The 20,436-nt window shown below is 40.5% G+C and overlaps 2 protein-coding genes across 4 annotated transcripts; one reads left to right on the forward strand and one right to left on the reverse strand.

Moving 5' to 3' along the window:
* The first annotated feature begins 898 nt into the window (after positions 1–898).
* On the forward strand, positions 899–12,633 carry cdcp1b (CUB domain containing protein 1b). 3 transcript variants are annotated; one of them, XM_053228556.1, is made up of 9 exons: positions 899–1,003; positions 4,815–5,027; positions 7,107–7,454; positions 7,786–8,133; positions 8,363–8,560; positions 9,476–9,856; positions 9,930–10,283; positions 10,434–10,524; positions 11,381–12,633. In XM_053228556.1, the coding sequence occupies exons 3-9, from the start codon at positions 7,190–7,192 to the stop codon at positions 11,913–11,915; spliced, it is 2,172 nt and encodes a 723-aa protein (XP_053084531.1). In that variant the 5' UTR covers positions 899–1,003; positions 4,815–5,027; positions 7,107–7,189; the 3' UTR covers positions 11,916–12,633. The 3 variants fall into 3 exon arrangements, with proteins under 3 accessions (XP_053084531.1, XP_053084530.1, XP_026785257.1); XM_053228555.1 differs by lacking the exon at positions 899–1,003 and adding an exon at positions 1,259–1,704; XM_026929456.3 differs by lacking the exon at positions 899–1,003 and adding an exon at positions 1,711–1,917.
* A 296-nt stretch (positions 12,634–12,929) lies between these two features.
* Positions 12,930–19,188, reverse strand: exosc7 (exosome component 7). Its single transcript, XM_053228557.1, has 8 exons — positions 19,059–19,188; positions 18,776–18,831; positions 16,960–17,082; positions 16,122–16,287; positions 15,040–15,110; positions 14,201–14,324; positions 13,288–13,443; positions 12,930–13,107 (listed from the first exon to the last, which is right to left on the reverse strand). The coding sequence occupies exons 1-8, from the start codon at positions 19,113–19,115 to the stop codon at positions 13,003–13,005; spliced, it is 858 nt and encodes a 285-aa protein (XP_053084532.1). The 5' UTR covers positions 19,116–19,188; the 3' UTR covers positions 12,930–13,002.
* Positions 19,189–20,436: the final 1,248 nt, after the last annotated feature.

The following is a 20,436-nucleotide window of genomic DNA, read 5'->3' on the forward strand; positions in this document are numbered from 1 at the left end:
CGGTTACTGATGAGGCTGTGCTGCCCTCGTGCGCTCATCTGCCACCACAGCACGACATTCTGATCAAGCCCAACCCTGACACAGCAGGAGACACACACACACATGCACACACATGCACATATACACACACACAGAGAGAGAGAGAGAGAGAGAGAGAGAGAGAGATTTATGCTGCATTTCGATCATCATGCGTTTGAGCTACAAACTGGGGAAAAGCCAGGGATGCTTCAGTGTTCTTCTTTTGTTAGCAGCACGCTAGCCAGCTTAATAAAGTCTTTGTGCTCCAATTTCTGAGTAAAATAGTTGAGTAATGATTTTTCTTGCTCTTAGAAGTTTCTCTTCTACTTGGATATTGTATCTTCATTATAACATTTAGTGTATCTAATGTTTAGAGATTAGCATTTAGGCTAAATATTTGTATGTGCCTAGATACTGTGCTTACTGCTCAGTTCATACCACAGAGACTCCCACAGTGTAATAATTACCAGAAGACACAGCATGTTTGCTTCACTCCATGTATTCTGGATGGATTTACACTGCAATTGAACCGCACTGGGATTTTGATTTGGAAATGGACTGAGGCCACCTGAGGCCCAAACAGAAGTGATAAAAATAAAAAGTTGCTTCAGAGGGCCTGATAAACAATAAACATTGAAGGGACCAATGCTGCATTCGACTTACCTCAGAAGTGGGAAGATTGAATTATGTCATTTTTTGACCTGCATTCCAGCTACAAAATGGGGAAAAAACACCTCCATGTTCATCTTTTGTTAGCAGCACGCTAGCCAGCTAACTGTGAGAACAGTGAACTGTAGAGTCAGTGATACAGATTTAATAAGGGAATGTGTCTGTGTGTTGATTTATCTAAAGCACTTGTATATGCAGTATAACTCATTTAGATTAAAGAGGTGTTACTGTGTTTACTGTTCATGCTGTGAGCGGCCATGTTGATATGACGTCACTTGCTGAACTCGGGGTTGAGGAGACCGTCCTGAGTTCCAGGGTAGGAATTCCGAGTTGAGGGGGCATTTACTTTAGTTTTTCTCGGTCAGAAATGATGAAATAGTCAAATGCAGCAGTAGAGATAATCGTGTGAAACAATATCTGTGCAGTAGTAGTTTGAGATTTACATTAATTTGGTTGATGCTTGGTGGTGTTTTTTTTTTGGTTTTTTTTTTTTTGCCTTCCCGGGAATGCGCCTGCTTGGGCGTGTGGAGACAACGAAAGAATCCAAGTCTGTGAACTGATCACCTCTTTACAAAAAGCAAAGAGACTTTACATCAACAAGCACCACACAGCAAGTCAGAACAGTCTGATGATCATCAGCACGTGCATGTCGGGGTTCCGAGCAGTCTGATCATCAGCAGCACGTGCATGTCGGGGTTTCGAGCAGTCTGATCATCAGCAGCACGTGCATGTCGGGGTTTCGAGCAGTCTGATCATCAGCAGCACGTGCATGTCGGGGTTTCGAGCAGTCTGATCATGGGGTTTGAGTCTAAACGCGCGTGAAAATCACATTAAAATAGCATTAATCAGTCGACTCCCGCAGTATTTAAAACGCTTTAAATATTAAAACGCGCTGATTTTGACGCGGCTTTCCGTCAGCGCGGTACAGCAGGAGCTGGTTGTCACGTTCTCGCGTTTGCGCTTCAACTCGCCCGTCCATGTCAAGTTTGGGCAGGTAGCTGGTCCACGCCCAACCAGGTGAGTCAATCCGGAAGTGGCGCCGCAAGTCAGCTACAAGGGCAACCGAATAACCAGTTACAATAACGCGCTTTTAACCAACATGCGAGCTGACAAGGCCTGAAGACAAGTGGAATATTATTCATTTTTTTCTCGCGTCTTCGGATGGTGGATTAAACAAAATGAGTTTTCTGCTGTTTGGACTGCTCCTGGCTCTGAGTGCAGACACTGCAGGTGGGGCAACAGCTAGAGCTAACTCTCAGTCCAGCTCAGGCTTATGGGCTTTTCAGGCGTGCTTGGATTTCAACTCTTAACCCTACATTGATTTACATTTACATTTAATTGGATATAGAAAGCTTAAACATTATGGAGTGGCATAGCAGCAGTCCAGGACAACTTCTTATTCTCCACACGTTTGGAGCGTTTTAGAAATCCTTTTTAAAATGAATTTTCCTGAGCCAAAAGATAAATGTAGGTTATGTTATACCAGAGTCAGATTTATGAAAATGAGAAACCCTGCTGCAATGATTATTGATTTTATTTCTCATTTGCATCAGTTTCTAGCAGCATTTTCTCAGGTTGATTCAGCACTTGTCACAGAGATTTAATCATGGCACTAGTAGAGAGAAATGAGAACATGCAATGATCAACAGCAAACAAAAAAATCTGTTACTGTAACCAGCTACATCTGTAGACATTGTGTGAAAATATGTTCAGACAGTCATTCATTGTCCACTGAGCATGCTGGTGGATCATTCACAACTCTGCACTGAAATGGCAGTGGTGTTGCAGTGGTACGAGTGTATCACACACACAGGAAAGATGGTGAGGTTTATAAACACTGCTGGGGTGAGAATAATCTGTCAACCACAAACATCCAGCCAACAGTAGCCTTGTGAAGGGCTAGGGGAACATTAAACACTCATTACATATGGGAAAAGATTGTTATAGTCTCTAAATGTTTATTATAAGGTTTGTGTGTCTAATAACATTTCGACTAAGGGCATACACACTGCTTAAAAAGAACAGTGCTGCTATACCTTCCCATTATACACTGTCCATTATCAAAAAAAATGTGCTTAGCAACAGGTGGGTTATAGTCAGTACAGTAACTGTATCTAGTGCATCTGTATGGTAGGTCTACCTGATAAAATATCCAATATTGTAGGAACAATGTAGGTGTACTAACTAAATACATAAATAAACAATGAAATAAATGTGTTATTTATACAATAATCTCTTTTCAAATGTTTCTGATGCTGTTTTAAGATTCATGCGTGTGATAATCCTGTGTCAGGTAGTTGTCCAACCGGAATGCCCGTAACTGCAGCTGTGCGGGAACAACAAATAGTTGTACTATTGTATGTCATGCTGTTGAACTGTTCCTTATGGCTCGACGCACTGCAGACAGGTAGTTTACAGTTTAGTTTGGCTGTATGAGGGTCTGGTATGTTTCCTGTATATTCTCATGATTGGGAAAAGATTTGAAGCTTATATATATATAAAATAAACAATTAGCCGTAACATTAAAATCACTGACAGGTGAAGTGAATAACATTGATTATCTCTTTACAATGGCACCTGTCAAAGAGTGGGATATATTAGGCAGAAAGTGAACACTGAACAGTTGGAAGCAGGAAAAATGGCCAAGCGTAAGGATTAGAGAGATTTTGACAAGGGCCAAATTGTGATGGCTAGACGACTGGGTCAGAGCATCTCCAAAACTGCAGGTCTTGTGGGGTGTTCCCAGTGTGCAGTGGTTAGTACCTACCAAAAGTGGTCCAAGGAAGGACAACCGGTGAACCAGCGACAGGGTCATGGGCTCCCAAGACTCACTGATGCGCGTGGGGAGTGAAGGCCCGTCTGGTCTGATCCCACAGAAGAGCTACTGTAGCACAAACTGCTGAAAATGTTAATGCTGCTCTGATAGAAAGGAGTCAGAACACACAGCTCAGCTTGCTGCATATGGAGCTGCGTAGCTGCAGAGCGGTCAGAGAGCCCATGCTGACCCTGTCCACCACCACAAGCTCCTACAATGGACACATGAGAATCAGAACTGGGCCATGGAGCAATGGAAGAAGGTGGCCTGGTCTGATGAATCACTTTTTCTTTTACATCATGTGGATGGCCGGGTGTGTGTGCGTCGCTTACCTGGGGAAGAGATGGCACCAGGATGCACTATGGGAAGAAGGCAAGCCGGTGGAGGCAGTGTGATGCTCTGGACAATGTTCTGCTGGGAAACCTGGGTCCTGGCCTTCATGTGGATGTTACTTTGACACGTACCACCTACCTAAACATTGTTGTAGACCAAGTACACACCTTCATGACAACAGTATTCCCTAATGGCAGTGGCTCCCTGCCACACTGCAGAAATTGTTCAGGAATGGTTTGAGGAACATGACAAAGAGTTCAAGGTGTTGACTTGGCCTCCAAATCTCCAGATCTCAATCCGATCGAGCATCTGTGGGACGTGCTGGACAAACAAGTCCGATCCATGGAGGCCCCACCTCGCAACTTACAGGACTTAAAGGATCTGCTACTAACGTCTTGGTGCCGGAAACCACACACACCTTCAGAGGTCTTGTGGAGTCCATGCTTTGAGAGGGATCAGAGCTGTTTTGGCGGCACGGGGGGACCTACACAATATTAAATATTATACAGATATGTTAGATATGTTAATCTTCGAAATTTGTTTTATTTGCATTATCCTGAAGGTCTACATGTGTGCCATCACTTATGCAATATTTATGCAATCAATGTCTCTCAAGCCTAGACTTGTGGGGAAACTTGTTACTCTGGAGAGATGGAATACCAGTAATAGCTCAAGCAAATTTTTCCTGTAATAGTGGAAGTTCTTTGTTATTCATTAACTTTTAGGCTAATTCCAGATACAATCAATTTCCAGCAGCACATTTTATGAATTATATATTAACCATCTGGCGTCTGTGTAATCTGTACGGAAGAGTATCTTAGCTGTTCTTTATCAGTAAGGAATAGGTGAATCATGTTACTGTATAAATTATACAACCATTACCTAATCAGCAGTGTTTTTCAACAACTACAGATAGGGTACTTTTTTGCAAATTTATTGGAGCATTTTGGCTGAAATGCTTCCCTTTTTGTTTTTCCAGAGGGAAATACATTAAGTGTGACCGCTGGACGTTTCACCAAGGTGATCATAAGCAGAACGCCAGGGGGCCCTAACTGTTCTGTGTGTGTGGGTGAAGGCTCCTCTCAGGCTTGTGACACACGATACATCATCAATGGAGCTCAAACCACTCAGGTGAACTTCACCTGCAGCAGACCTCAGGACATCTTCACTATTGAGATTAATAGAGACTTTGGTAAGTAGCAACAGAGGAGCTCGCTAGTTGGTATAGTTGTTTCCTGTTTCATTCTGAATGCTGTGAACAACTGTGCAGCTTTGGTTAATTACTAGTTCTTTTAGTCTTTTAGTTGTTACTAGTTATTACTAGTTCAAACTGATTCCAGGGACATATATATAATATATCTAATTTTATGCCTGTCAGTGGCTGAATGAGGTGGTGATGTGATCTGTCAAATCGTGGGAGACCCTCTAATGTAGCTACCTGCCACAAAGTAAATTGAGCTTACCACAACTAGGCCTACTTGTTGACCCAGTTGCACTTGGTTAGAATAGCAGAAAATAGCTAGCTAGTTATGTAAGCCAACTAGCATTAGCTAAATGCAAGTTCAGCATTACATACTGTACTGTTATTAGTCTATGATGTTAATCCTAATATTTATACAGTAAAAAAAAATTAACTGCACAAAAAAAATTGGCTTTTATCACGTGTGTACGCAAGACCTGTATGTTATGGACGTTGATAAATTCCACACATTCTAAAATGCTCTGCACGGCATTTACAGCATTTGGTTCTGCTCACGCCAAATGCCATAAATGCAAATACACGGCCACACTCATTTGCATAAAGAGACATGTTTTTAAGAGAAATATGTGTTTAGGTATTCTATTACCACAATTACAGTTAGAAAAATTCCTCACTATTATTGTCTCTTCTGCTGCTGCTTCTTTTTTTTTTTTTTTTTTTTTGAAATGTATTGTATTGCAGTGTGAGCAATATGAATGCATATAAGATGTGTGTCATTATCTGGCTCATAGTTGGTTGGGAAATCCCAGACCTGGCTCCAATTTCCCTTTGAAATGTGCCCATGGCTAAAAACCCTAGAACAGAGAGCAACTGAAACTGCACTGGGCAAATGAAATCCAGTCATCTCTCTTGTCAGTCAATCTTTAGATGTGCATTTATCCCATTTTACATTTCATCAGTGTCACCTGTATGCACTGTGCACTGAAATCAGTAATTATTCTGTCAGTAAGTTGTGCTGATATTGACAGTAAGTGGATCGAGAGCTCCTCATAATCAGTTTATCTGCGTTTACACTTTTCTACCACTAGGGGTTCTTGCATAAGCATAGTCAGGAGTGTTCGTAAATGTACGCACATCCTCATGCACAAGTAAAACTTGATAAATCACATTCTCTGCCTAGAAACATGCATGTGCACGGTTTATGGACAAAACTATGCATACACACAGGTAATAAATGAGTCCCCAATGAACTATAACTGTTTCATGCTGATTTAATCACTGTAGCCATGTAGGTATTTTGAGATTGTGGCTATTCACTGCATTACAGAACAAATCATATTCGGCAAATACGTCCTTGTGCTCTGCATGAACAGGTAGTGTCCCCACTTTGCTATCTCATGTCTAAAAACCCGGGCTCTCATTTATCTCCTCTGCGTATGCATAGTTTTGTGCATAAACCGTTTCTGCGCAGAGAATGTGATTATCAAGTTTTTCTTGTGCACATGTGTATTCGGGATTGTATCAGCAATTTTATCAACTAACTGAAAGAGTAATTACTGATTTCAGACAGAACAGGGTGCAGACGGATGACACAGACAAAACATAAAGTAAATTATTGTCTTTTCTGACCACTCAAAAAGTGCCAAATAAACCTTTTTTATTTTACTCTACTTCCTGCAACAGTATCTCTACTTCGTTGTCAATGAAGTTCATCAACTTAGACCTTTTGACATGCTCCATGCTGTCTGTAACAAAAAAAAGTTAAAGGAAAGTTGTTTACCATGTATAGTGATCGTAGGGCGTTTCTTTATGCAAACAAGCGTGGCTGTGCACGAGCAGAGCGATTTAGCACGTGTAAGATTTACCAGCGTCCATTTTGTACAGCTGTGCGTATGCACCTTTAATAAGTACCAATTTTCTTGGGCCTACTGGTGGTTCTTACACACAAAGAACTTTAGAACTTGCTTTGATAAATGAGACTCCTGGACTCTCGGTTATCAAAAGCCCCAGTTTCACATACTTGACATATTTCTTCATTAACTAACAATGAGTATATTTTGTTCCTCTTAGATTGTTCAAAGTCGTGCAACTATGATCCCATACAAGCAGACTGGTCCTTCTTCCAAGATTTCAACAGAACCTTTACATGGGACATGAGAGTCTCATCATCCACCAAGTCATTTCAGCTGGAGTTTCCAGCTCCAGGAATGAGACAGATCCAGTCATTAGAACAATGTCCCGACAAACACACTTACTCTATCTTAATGTACGTACGGACAGGACCTGTGAACCTTGGCACATTCTGTCAAAATGGCACAATCACTCGCATCCAAATTCAAGGGAAAGGGCGCATAACTCTGGAGGTTCCCAGAGAAACAACCCTGAGCTCATTTTCCTTCAAATACTCTGAGGCTATTGGTAAGGAACAGTCCACTCATTCACTCACACTTAGTAACCACTTTATCCCGGTCAGGGGCGCAGTGGATCCGAAGCCTCTCCCGGGAACGCTGTGTGTGAGGTGGGAACGGATACCATTTTGGTTTGAATATTGACAGTGCAGTGGCCCCTTTAAAGAGCTATGCTCAATGGTCTTTTTTTAAACTGCACAACTGTTACTTATCTCACTGCATAAGTGTGTGTGTGTGTGTGTTTGCCTGTCAACATAGACAGCAGATGATGATTGAATGAATAAAAACAAATTAATCAACATTGTTTCCAAATTTTCAATATGATCATCTCTTTTCTGTAGGTTCAGTGTTAGCTGTAGATGCTGTTCTACCTCGTGGCAAATCAAACACGGACTTCTTCAGTGCCAGTGGCATTCCTCCTGATTATACAATGATGTGGAACTTTGTTTTACCACCCAAGCATAACTTCACAGTTCATTTTGTGAACTACAATAAGCCAGAATGCCAAAGCAAACCAGTTAAAGTGAAATACCAGCAGGCCAACATGGCACCAGTTGAAAAAACACTGACGGATGATCAACCTGCTAATTATCAGGGAAACTTCAACTTGTCTCTGACAAACTGTGATGTGAAGAGTGCTGGGCCCTTGCTCAGTTTTAGGGTCTCTGTGTTTAGGAGTGGATTTCCAGGTAGGGAAATACTTTTTCATGTGTCACTACACAGTTACTTGTCAAAATTGATTTAATTAGTCAGAATTAATATCTGTCCTAGTGGCATCATATTTAGCAGGCTGGATATTTGGTAAAAATATGTTGCTCATGTAATATGTTACCATGTGAGCTATAGATTAAATGCAGTGTTTTACCTGAGCATGGTGCAGGTGAATATTGCTCGTTGTTGTCATTTTGTCCTGTTCAGATTTGTGCACAGTGGATCTTCAGAATGATGAAGGACTGAGTCTTCAAATAGCGAAGAAGAATCTGGACACTTTCTGTGAGTTGGGTATGGATGCAGTGGTGCAGGAGAAGATTGTAGTGGCAGCAGGCTCCAAAGCCAGCCTGTCTTTCTTGGACTGCCCTAAGGATGATCTTGTTCTCACAGCCACTAAGACTATTCGTAAGCATTAGTATCCTCTTATTTGGTTTCAACAGTGAATGAAAGTGTGTTTACAGTCAGTAGTGATGGTAATCAAGCCAGAAAATGGGATATGTTTAAAGTTGTCATAGTATATTTTCTAATTTTTTTCCTGCCATGTTTGTAATATTATCCAGCACATGTGGCATTTTGCCCATAATTAAAATAATGCCGAATAGGGGTGGACAATTTGATAATAATATCATATCACGATTCTCAGATACATTGCTACAATACATGTATATATGTAGCATGATATATGGGTTTCCTCACAAGCTGCCAGCAAAACAGTAGTGTTCTGTTAAAAAAAAAAAAAAAAAAAAAAGAGGTTTGATGATTTACTTAATTTCTACAAAAACACATCCTCATGCTAGGTCACTAGGTCAGGGACTCATACTAAAGTCATTCAAAAGATGTCAATATTAAATATGAAAAAAGAAAGCAAACCAAGATAAACCCATAAATTTACACAAATTTCAATTCAATTTAATTTTATTTGTATAACGCCTTTAACAATGGAAATTGTCACAAAGCAGCTTTATAGAAATATATAAATTCAGAATATAAATTTTAAATTTATAAATTTATCCCTAAGGTGGCAAGGAAAAACTCAGTCAAAAGTGCAGTTGTGTAAACAGGAACATATGAGCTTATGAATATGAGCATCAGTCATTACTGAATTCATTATAGTTTTAGCATGAAGTCTATTATGTTGAAGTTATCAGCTGTGCAGTGATGGAGACTTAAGTGCAAAACTGTTTGTAATTAAATGAAAGGAATGTGATAAGTAATTAGCAAGGCCCAATAGGTTAAAGTGATGCAGGAACATGGTGTTTATATGATTTAAGGTTTTGATCTTGCCTCACATTGACATTTTTTCCTTTCGTCATCTTTCAGAGTGCCAGAGTTTGTCCTTATGTCCAGTAGCTGGGACTCTCCTCACCATCCCCATTTTAGCCTCCTGCCTGCCGCCTTCACTTAGCCAGGTCATCTGGGTCTTGAATGTTCCTGAGCAGGGCACTGTGGAGCTAAGCTCACCTCAGGGCAGCCTGTATCAGTCAGTGCCTGGAGTGGAGGAGTGTGACGGCCTGTTGTCTGCGCTGGTCTCTGCAGCCGATGGCGTCAACATTGGCCGTTTCTGCTCTACTGGCAAAGGCATCATTCAGAGAGTTCAGATCTCGTCCAACATCACAGTTACTGCCACTGCAGATGGGGATAAGGACCTAAGACAAGAGAAAGCACCTATCCTCAACGTGTCCTTTAGTTCAGAGATCAGGGGTAAGCTTGAGCTCAGTGATCACTTGGTATGACCTTATTTACTGTCATTATAACGCCTCGCTCTTTTCTTCAGAGACCTTGATCTACACAGTCTCTCCGCTTATCTCAACCCCTGCACTCCTCGTGACACCCAACTGGCCTGGGGCAATGAAGCCGGACTCCACCTTGTCATGGATTGTAAATGTTCCAGAGGAGTACAGTGCTCAGTTGTGCTTCAGCAATGTCAGCTGGCCACAGTGCTTTGTGAATCATGCTGAAGTTAAAATTCAGGAGCTAGACTCAAATGTGGAGCTGGGCTTCAGGGAGGACAAGCAAATGGTTCTTGAACACAACATTTTGAGGAGTTTCTACCTCAACGTGTCCAATTGTGAGCCTGAGGAAGGCAAATTTGCCATTCTCAGCAAGATCTCCTTGCAGAAGAAGCCCAGTAAGTTTTTACAATTTAAATGTTCCTGTCTTCAGTCAATCTCTAATCTAATCTCTGATTTGTGAGATTTAGTGAATGAACAGCCAGTGGACACTGATACTTATTGATACTTATAGTATTAAGTATTAACACTGCTTATTTATCTTGTAGGGAAACTGCTGGACATCATTTTGGGTGTGGTTGGAACACTCTTGGCAGTCTTGATCATCGTTCTTATTGTAGTTTGTGTAGTATATCGTAGGTAAGGTAATTCATAGGTTCTGTCCTCTGTCCTATACATTTTTATTGTGTATTCTTACTGGTGTAAATTTTTCACAATATTGATATGTAATTTTTCACAGTGGGCTTTTAATAAAGTTGTGGGTAAATGTTTGCATAGGCCAAACCGAACTAAAAATGTCTGCCATATTTACAAAAGTTTTGGAAATGCTAATTTTCTTCATACTCACGCACATATGTTGATCAATGCCAACCACCCGTAGATTACCAGGTGTGTGCAGGGCACAGCTGATTTGCATTTGGTGACACCCACAAAACTCCATAAAAAGGCAAATCTCACACAGCTGAAATGACGAGTAAACAAAAAAAAAAAAAAACTTTTTTAAGCAACGTGTCTTAGTGACCCACAGCCATTAATCTCTCTCACACTAGTGCCGTGTTAGAAAAGCAGGAGGGTAAGTGTCGTAAGGAAGTCAATGTTGGCACACATCACAAAATATGTGTGTGTAATTGAAATACACATAAACTTGTACAGTAACTCCTCTGGATTTATATGATTTGAAGCTGATCAGTCAAGGTTTACCATTAGTGAGTTTTCTTATGCGTAAATCTACACACTCAGGAGCATGAGTAGGATATGAACGTTTTTCCAAATGTATGGGATTTTCATGAACACCAAATTTCTTGTTTAAATGCTCCTATGAAAGATTTACAAATAAATCCAGATAAATGGTTGTGTATTAAGGTGTACGGACTAAATGTTATGTTCGACTCTACAAAATTGGTTATGCCAAACATATTAGTGCACCTATATCTCCTGATTTGTGTTTGTACAGATTCAAAACTTGAATAATATCTGACTTCTGTCTTACCAACAGAAAAAAGAAGCGGCAAATGAACAACAGGTCCTCCATCTTCATCCCCAAAGGGATTGCTTCTCTTCCTGGTGATGTCAGTTTCCCAAAAACACGAGCCGACAACGAGTCCCATGTGTACACCTCCATTGATGATACCATGGTGTATGGCCATCTTTTGCAGCAGGACGGGAGTGGTTCTGGCCATTTCAATGGCCATCAAGTGGATAGTTATCACACATTCACTGGCCCCATGGATAAGACGATTAAGGATACTGGATATGAGCAGAATGTGGAGAGAGGACCTGAGGATAGGCTGTTCCTGGCTCCATCTGAAACCTTTATCCCTTCCAGGCCTCGCACTCCACTGGGTCATTTGGACTCAATGGACTATGAGGACCGCAGGATGGTGGATAACGTACTGTATACATTCAAAACTCCAGGCGACCCAAATCCAATCCGCCTCTCTGCTGCAGAACCAGTGCTTTTGCAAGAGCCTGGGGCCGACTCTTGCTCTGAGCCTGAGCAGCCCGATACAGAATATGACGAGGCCATGTAGTGCACAGTGGAATAATGAACCATGTGACTTAAAGTCTGAAAGTTCTGATTTAGGATCAGTGAGTACATTTGATTTCTGATGGGACCCGATGAAAGAAGGCTGTCCTGCTGCTCAGGAGCTCATGAAGGTTATAAAAGCAAGCAGAATTTGCTTGCCTGTACTGAACTCCAACAGCACTGTCAGTCAACATGTGTGTACACACACACACACACACACACACACACACACACACACACACACACACACACACACACACACACACACGGAGTGTTCTCTATGCCTGTTTTATGGATGTTTTACAGAGAAACTAAGCAGAACTTTCTGCTTCTGTGAAACCTGTGATTTTATTTGTGTCTGTCTGGTTTTTTTTTTTCTTCTTTTTTTTCCAAATCCTATCTACTGACTGTAAGTCTTATACCTAACCTGCTTGTTCATAAATTCCGTTATGTGTAATGGGAATGAGAAACCTGAGAAGCTTGTTAGTTACACTGACCTGGTTATTCAAAAGAAACTCTGAAGCAGGATCTTTTTCATGCAATATTTCTGGGAAACCTGTTTTATTTGCTAACAGTTTGTGTCTTCTACTTCTGCTGAAAGACTTCTGAAGAATATTGAATAATTTGGTTTCAGGTGTACAAATGTAGATTTTTTTTAAAAATATATTTTAAAGTTGTATACTTTTCACATTTTTAATGAATAAATTTTAAGTTTTAAAGCAGATGTGTCAAAGGGCACTTTCCCCCTATTGTTTCTTGTTCCCTATTAGACTTTGAGCTAATAATTGTGTATTAAATGTCTAAAAGCAACAGTTCCCTGAGCAGCGTACGCTATTCAGAAAAGATAAAGGAAGATCAGCAGTGGAACTGTAATGACCCTTTTTTTCGGAACCTCTTTTTAAAGAACTAAAAATACAGAGCCACCGTTTCCTTCATCAGTGGACGACAAAAACCTTACTCAACACGCAGCAGAAGAGCAGAGCTGTTCTGTAGATGTGCTGAAGGAAAAGAAACCACCTTTTAAAAAGGAAAAACAAATATTTATTTCAGATTTGAAAATAGAAAAAATACAGGTTAAAAAAAGAGAGATGCTAGGCCAGGAAGCCCACTTTTGTTCTCTCTCTTCCAAGACTCTCTTCTTTTTGCAGCAGCTCCATCAGCGGTACATGAAGCATCTTCCCCACTCGCTTTCCCGTCTAATCACACACACACACACACACACAACAGTGGTGATTGGACTTAATTCTAATGCATTACTAAGCTCTTTACAAATGTATATCCATACTGGGATTAATGATTTCTCAAATTTAATGTATTTAGGAACATCGTCCTCTCTTGTCATATATCTCATTGTTGATTGTCTATAATCTGCCCACCTCTGTCATTTCAAAGATACTGTCTGGGTCCAGACTGCCTCCTCCAAGCTTCCGTACACAAGTCACTGTTCCTTTGTGGGTGACTGAAATCAGCAAACTGGCTACTGAGCAGGCTTTCTCCTGCAAGGTGGCGTCCACTACGTGCCTATGGCCGATCTGTTACACACACACACACACACACACACACACCAACAGTCAAAAGGTTCCCAACCCTTGTCCTGGAGTACTTCCTGCTCTGCCCATTGTAGTGTTTTCCCTGCTTCTAAACACACCTGATTCAACTAATCACCTAATGAACAGGCTTTCCTCAGTTGAAGTTGGTGTGTGATGCTGCAATGGATTGCAGCATTAGAGCGTTACACTAGGAGTGTAATGATGCATCATGACATGGAAGTCAGGCGTTTTAGCTAACTCTGGAGCTCTATTTACCGTTAAAATGATGCCTCAGGCACTGCTACTGAGCTCATTATGATTCTGTGCATCATTTTCCCTGGGTTAGAGACTTTGTTTATTCAGTGAAATTTTTGGGAGAATTTACAAATTCGTTTATTTATTTTTAAATATATGGTGAATCTGTACTAGATTTTGTTTACAATATTAAACCTGTGTTTGTAGCAATGCACACGGTTTTGCATTGTTTATGATTCAGAAATAAAAAGTCTTTTCAGTCATCATTTTTCATCCTTAACATTTTGTTCAAAATATTCTGAGAATTGAATCAAATCATGAAGCCTGTATTGTGAATTGAATTGAATCGTATCATGGCTAGAGTGTATTGTGACACCTCTAGAATACACTGGACTGTGACTGGGGTACTCCAGGACCGGGATTGGAAACGTGTGGTGTAAAAACACTGCAGTAATACTGGCCATTGTGTATAATTAATAAACGGTGAGCGATGGTACATGCGCACCTTGCACAAGGTCACAATGCAGGGGACGTTTTCCACGTTGAGACGCATGCAGTCATAGGGGTCATCAGACAACTCAATCTCTTTCCCCCCTTCCTCGTCCTCCGATATGTGAACTTTAGGAATCCTGTTTATCCAAAATCAAGTGAAAATTTTTGTCACCTCATCCATACACATTAAGAAATACAAATGTGGTTTCATGTAAATTCTGAATGCAAGACAGTGCAAAGTTTTGGAGCTAGGCTTGTTAGAGCAGGCAGCTACAGGATGGTGTCATCTGCCTCGATTATTGATGTTCTCAGTCTGATTTAGTGAATATTTCTAGCTTTATATGGATACTAAAGTAAAACAGCATTATTTCTTCATTCCTACTGCATGAAAATATTTTGTCAGTAATTTCCATACAGCACACAATATTCCAGAGTCGACACCTTTACTAAGTGGTGCTGAGACGAGGGATGGGGCACGCAACTGATGCATTGTATAGATATGCAAAACATCATAATCAGACTTTCACATATTCTTGTGCATATGTGTTTTCCCTTAATTAAAGATGTTATCAGTACCAAAGATCTCTGATGAAAATGGTAGTGTCTTGAGGCTCTGATTTACCCTGTAATGCTCTTTCACGGCTGTGTATACAGTGTCAGGTGACCTGATTTGCATTTAGATACTTGCAAAGGGTGATGGTCCAGTCTAAAACAACATCATTACACAAAACTACACATCTAGGTACAACAGTGAGAATCTCTATTCCTGATCAGCCTTTATAGCCATGGGTTCCCAAGAAGATAAACCAAATTATGAGACATAGATATTTAACATAAAGTGGTGTTGTGTACCGTGTGTTGAACAGAGCTGCTTTTATGGCGATGGACATTGCATCAAACAGGTTTCCATCACACTGGAGGAGCTGGAAGCAGACATACTGGCATGTAAAAGTCACGATTCCAGTGGCACAGCTACAGTTACAATATACATTAATACTAGAATAGAATAGAATAGAATAGAATAGAATAGAATAGAATAGAATAGAATAGAATAGAATAGAATAGAATAGCAGGGAGTGTTATTCAGCTAAACAAACACTTGTTAGTTTTAATGGTGAAACTCTGGAAGATCCTTATGGCTTGGCGTCCTGTCAGTGGCTAAATGATGCTATGCAGTGGTCTAGCCTGTGATGAGCGGACATGTATACATATCTTATAGAAACTCAGAGTATGAGAAATAAAGAGAAATAATAAAGAGAAATAAATGTCACCAATGTCAGCAAGTCTCCTGATGCTTACACATTTGTAGTTTGTGGCATGTTACGGTTTGTTTTACGATTAAAACATTGGGGACACTGAAGTGCTGCCCAAACAGAAGCTATAAACTCTTTTGTAAGCTGAACAAAGTTAGACAACTAAATGTCCATTACAAGCAACTCCTCAGTAAGAACACGACTGATGTAGAGCTAAGTTGGTTTGTTACAGCGATATAAACTAGGCTTGTTCGTTAACTGGCAAGCTAAGACTCAAATTTATGTTGGAATTTTCCTTTAACAGATGAACGTTTACAAATATATTTGGTTCTTAACCAGTGTTCCCAGGACAGGTTCTGGACCTTGACCAGTAAGAAGTGCTGAAGAATGAATGAATGAATGAATGGCTCTTGCTCCCCACAGTGTGAGTTATACACACTTCCAGTCTTTGTTAGATATTTATGTACAAATATATACAAACCAATTTTTCAATGGTACGTCAATCTCCCATCACAGGTCAGGTTCATCTGCGCATCCTCGAGACTCGGCATTTCTGCTGTGCCGTTAGCAGTGTTTTAGAAACTGCATCTGTTTTTGAATTTGCAATGTGGCTAGGAATTGAGAGCATATAATCTAAAACGTATGGTCATTTTTATGAAGTTCTGAAGTGTAACTGCTCACCAACACGTCCACGTACAGAACCCAGCAGTGCTCTCCAGCGCAGATACAGAGGCTGCGCAGGTCCAGACTGTGTCTGTTATTAAAGACTTTATACAGATTGTTACTCAGCTCCACACTGAGCTCCTCACCCCCACGACCTTCAAACTCTGGCGTGGCGTTTGCTGAGCTGAAACAGACAGGGAAAAACAGTGCACTGTAGAAAGCAGTATCAGTGGAAAAAATTTAATTTGAGAACTAGGGCTGGGCAATGTGACAATATAGTACCAACATCCTTATAATTTACGTCACAACATACGTTTCTGAGATAATGAGATAACTTTTTATTTTATTTAATTTTTTTATTTTAATGAGATAACATTTTTATGTTTCTGTGTTTTAAACTAACAATTACAAACTCTGGCTGGAAGCAGCTGATATAATGTTAAAGTTTTGTACTGGTTTATATCTTTAAAATTCTGAAATGTTTTTCTGTTTTCAGTGTTACTTTAATATCTACATAAATAAATTATCACTAAACTAAACTCGGTTTTAATTTTTTTAAATGCAGAACTAGTGGCATGTTGTTAGCAAACCTATATATCGTGACACATATCATGTATCACAGAATTGTCTAATGGTGGTGTTATATGGTAGTTTGCTCATATCATCCAGCCCTGTTGAGAACATATGCAGGTTTTACTCTCTTAGTGAGATTTGTAACCAAAGTGCCTGCGATATGAAGAAGTGCACCATAAAAAAACACTCCTATTGAGTAAAAAAATCAAATGCAAGTTTAAACTTAAGCTGCATCTGAAAAGCCAAAGATCATGTGCATCCTGTTAGCTAAATATTTACTTACCAGTCAACAAAGAACTCCAGATAACCCTCATCTGGCACCATGGGCCTCGGCCTGCCGATCTCAGCTTTTATTCCCACAAGAACGTCTGTCTGTCCCTGTAACAGTATAGAAATCATTGTGATACTTCATTAAACATTCAAAGCCAAGTTTACTAGCTACAAATACTCTATAGCAACCCACAATGCTAATGTTCAAACACAATTCTAAGATGAAATCAGTTGTCATACCTTGTGTAAGTCAGTTCCGTATTTATTGGCCTCTGAGTGATCTAGTTTTTCCCTCAGAGGGAAGGTACTGCTCAGTGTCCATGCACTTTTAAATCTTTTAAATTTTTTAATATTAAAGACAATAGAAAACAAATCCATGTCTCATTTGTAATGATGTGGTCAAAAAAAAAAAAAAAAAAAAAAAAACACTTACAAAATGTATAAATTACATCATGATACACACAATCTCAAATTTTATCACGATATCAATATTATATTGAATTGCCCTGCCCTACTTCACACACATGGCCGTTAGGGAACCTCTGAAGCCTACGACTGGAGGGCTCATGGAGCAGCACACTCAACAACCAGCACAAAGTATCTGAACTTGGAAGTGTGTGAAGGTGGTTTTATCTTCACACATACCTCACTGACGGTTCAAACAAAAAATGTTCATAGCACAAATGGGCTACAATCAGTAACAGTAACTAAGAAGTGTTTCTCTATCATCAGCTTACCTGAGAAATGACCAATGATGGTAGCTACTCGGTAGGTACCTAATAAACTGAGTAAATTAAATTAATATATACACTCACTGACCACTTTATTAGGAACACCTGTACACATGCACATTCATGCAGTCATCTAATCATGTAGAGACGCAATGCATAAAATCATGCACATGCAGGTCAAGCGCTTCAGTTAACGTTCACATCAAACACCAGCATGAGGAAAGAGTGATCTCTGTGACTTTAACCGTGGCATGATTGCTGGTACCAGATGGGCTGGTTTGAGTATTTCGGAAACTGCTGATCTCCTGGCATTTTCACACACAACAGTCTCTAGAGTTTACACAGAATGGTGCAAAAAAACAAAAACATCCCATGAGTGGAGAGTCTGCAGGCTGAAACACCTTATTGATGAGAGAGATCAGTGGAGAATGATCAGACCTGTCTGATCTGACAGGAAGTCTACTGTAATAATCACTCTGTACAACCATGGTGAGCAGAAAAGCATCTCAGAACACACAACAGAAACCCACATGTATGGGCTACAACAGCAGACGATGACATGTGATTCCACTCCAGGCAGCCAGGAAGAGGAATCTGAGGCTACTGTGGGCACAGACGCACCCAAACTAGACAGCTGAAGTTTCTGAAATACTTAAACCAACCTGTCTGACACCAACAACCAAAATCAGAGTTCAGATTTTTTCCTCATTCTGATGTTTGAACTGAAGCGCTTGACCTGTATCTGCATGATTTTAAGCACTGTGCTGCAGATACATGATTGGCTGAGAGGATAACTGCATGAATAAGCAGGGTTACAAGTGTTTCTAATAAAGTGGCCGTCCCTGGGATCAGCACAGGACAGTCTTTATGATTACAGCAGCAGTTCTCAAGTACAGGTCTACTGATGCTCTGGGAAGTGCAGATGAGTGTATATGTTTGTTCCAGCTGTACAGCTGCAGGTGTGTGTGTGTGTGTGTGATCAGATTAATGAAGATTAGATGCAATCAGCTGACCTGTGGTGTGTCCAGAGCAGCACATTTGCACAGTCTGAGCTTTCAGTGTGAACACATGAACATCACAGCTAGAAGAGAGCTTTACTCAATCTCCATATGCCTGTAGTCCTCACAGCCACGCCCGTCCACTCTTAAACCATCCTGCCCCAAAACACAGCCCGAACAGCCCAGAGATCAGAGATCAGACCTCAGAGATCAGACCTCAGAGATCAGCACACACCACTCCACCGCACACAAGGCTAATACTGTAACATACACTCATGTGTGTTAAACAGCATATACAGCATTTATCTTTAAACCAGGACCAGTAAAATTAACCTAAATGTGTAGTTAAACAGGTGTATGTTCACAGGTGCATGTTCACCTACCCGCACTCCATGCATAATATACACTTTCTCCGCTTCGCTAACTTGTATAGTCGCCATGTTTCAAACGCACCATGGGCTCGGAGGCTGAAAACAAAATGGCTTCCTACTGGACACATAGTGCACTATGTAGTGTGCGCGACCTGTTATTTCACAGACTATGTAGTGCACATATATAGGGAGAATAGACTCGTTTAAACTTCAACCTGGTTTACACAACGTCATCAAAAAGCGCCGAGCTACGGGCTAAACAGGGCGGACTGTGGTGAGGGAGACTCGAATGAATGACATTTCAAAAGAAAAGTGTATATTTGTGTGTGTGTGTGTGTGTGTGTGTGTGTGTGTGTGTGTGTGTGTGTGTGTGTGTGTGTGTGTGTGTAGATGAGCTGAAGCTTTTCTTTACCTACTGACATGAAAGACATTCAGCTGTAAATCATTTATCCTTTTTATCCCTGTAACATGTTACTATCTGAGAAGATCATCTGGCTCTCTCTTCCCTCCATCATAGACATTTACTCCACACACTGCACCACACACCACACACCACAAACCCCTCACACACACTCTACACACTCCTGCTGTCTGGCAAACGGTACCGAGGCTTTCGGGCCTCACGACCAGACTGTACAACAGGTTCTTCCCCCAAGCCATCAGACTCCTCAACACTCAGAGACTGGACTGAACACACACACACACACACACACACACACACAACTGAACATCACCCCATACTCTTTGCAATTTTTGCACATTTCTGTATTCAATTTCTGCTGCTACAAATATGTATTATATACTGTATATAATCTTTATACTCTCTACCCGGCTGCTACTCCTGATGTTTACATTTACAGCAACTTATATTGTTACTCTTTTACACTACATTCATCTGATTCACTTCCTACTGGAACTGTGTGCTAGTCGGCGCTGCACTATTGTCTTGTTTTGGTAGTTTTTGTGCTGTCTTGTGCCGTCTGCATGTGCACTGTATGTAAATATGTGTATTCTCCTGTAGTTCTGTGTTGTTTTATGTAGCACCATTTGGTCCTGGAGGAGCGTTGTTTCATTTCACTGTGTACTGACTAGCTGTATATGGTTAAAATGACAATAAAGCCACTTGACTAAATACATTTACAGCTGACCTTTCAGCAGAATGCTCAATCTGCACTGAGGAGGAAGAAGAAGAAGTCATCTTTGGAACACTTCTTTTTCTCCACATTCCTCTTTACTGGACTTTTCTTCAACACATCCTTCAGTCTGACAGGGTGAAATGAAGCAGCACTCTTGTTTCTGACTGTTAATTAAGTTATTATTTCTTCTTGGAAAACAGCACATTCATAAATGTAGAATGGTGAGCTCTACTCCAAATATTTATTTATTTCAT

This window comes from Pangasianodon hypophthalmus, chromosome 23, assembly GCF_027358585.1.
Source record: "Pangasianodon hypophthalmus isolate fPanHyp1 chromosome 23, fPanHyp1.pri, whole genome shotgun sequence".
NCBI lineage: Eukaryota > Metazoa > Chordata > Actinopteri > Siluriformes > Pangasiidae > Pangasianodon > Pangasianodon hypophthalmus.

Excerpts from the sequence above, each read along its gene's own strand:
- cdcp1b (XM_026929456.3), top strand. The coding sequence starts at position 1,866 with ATGAGTTTTCTGCTGTTTGGACTGCTCCTGGCTCTGAGTGCAGACACT. Across the intron at positions 1,918-4,814 it reads TCTGAGTGCAGACACTGCAG|AGGGAAATACATTAAGTGTG; the intron begins GTGGGGCAACAG and ends TTGTTTTTCCAG. Across the intron at positions 10,525-11,380 it reads GTTTGTGTAGTATATCGTAG|AAAAAAGAAGCGGCAAATGA; the intron begins GTAAGGTAATTC and ends TCTTACCAACAG.
- exosc7 (XM_053228557.1), bottom strand. The coding sequence starts at position 19,115 with ATGGCGACTATACAAGTTAGCGAAGCGGAGAAAGTGTATATTATGCAT. Across the intron at positions 18,832-19,058 it reads ATATTATGCATGGAGTGCGG|GATGGTTTAAGAGTGGACGG; the intron begins GTAGGTGAACAT and ends GTTTTGGGGCAG. Across the intron at positions 13,108-13,287 it reads GTATCTTTGAAATGACAGAG|ACGGGAAAGCGAGTGGGGAA; the intron begins GTGGGCAGATTA and ends GTGTGTGATTAG.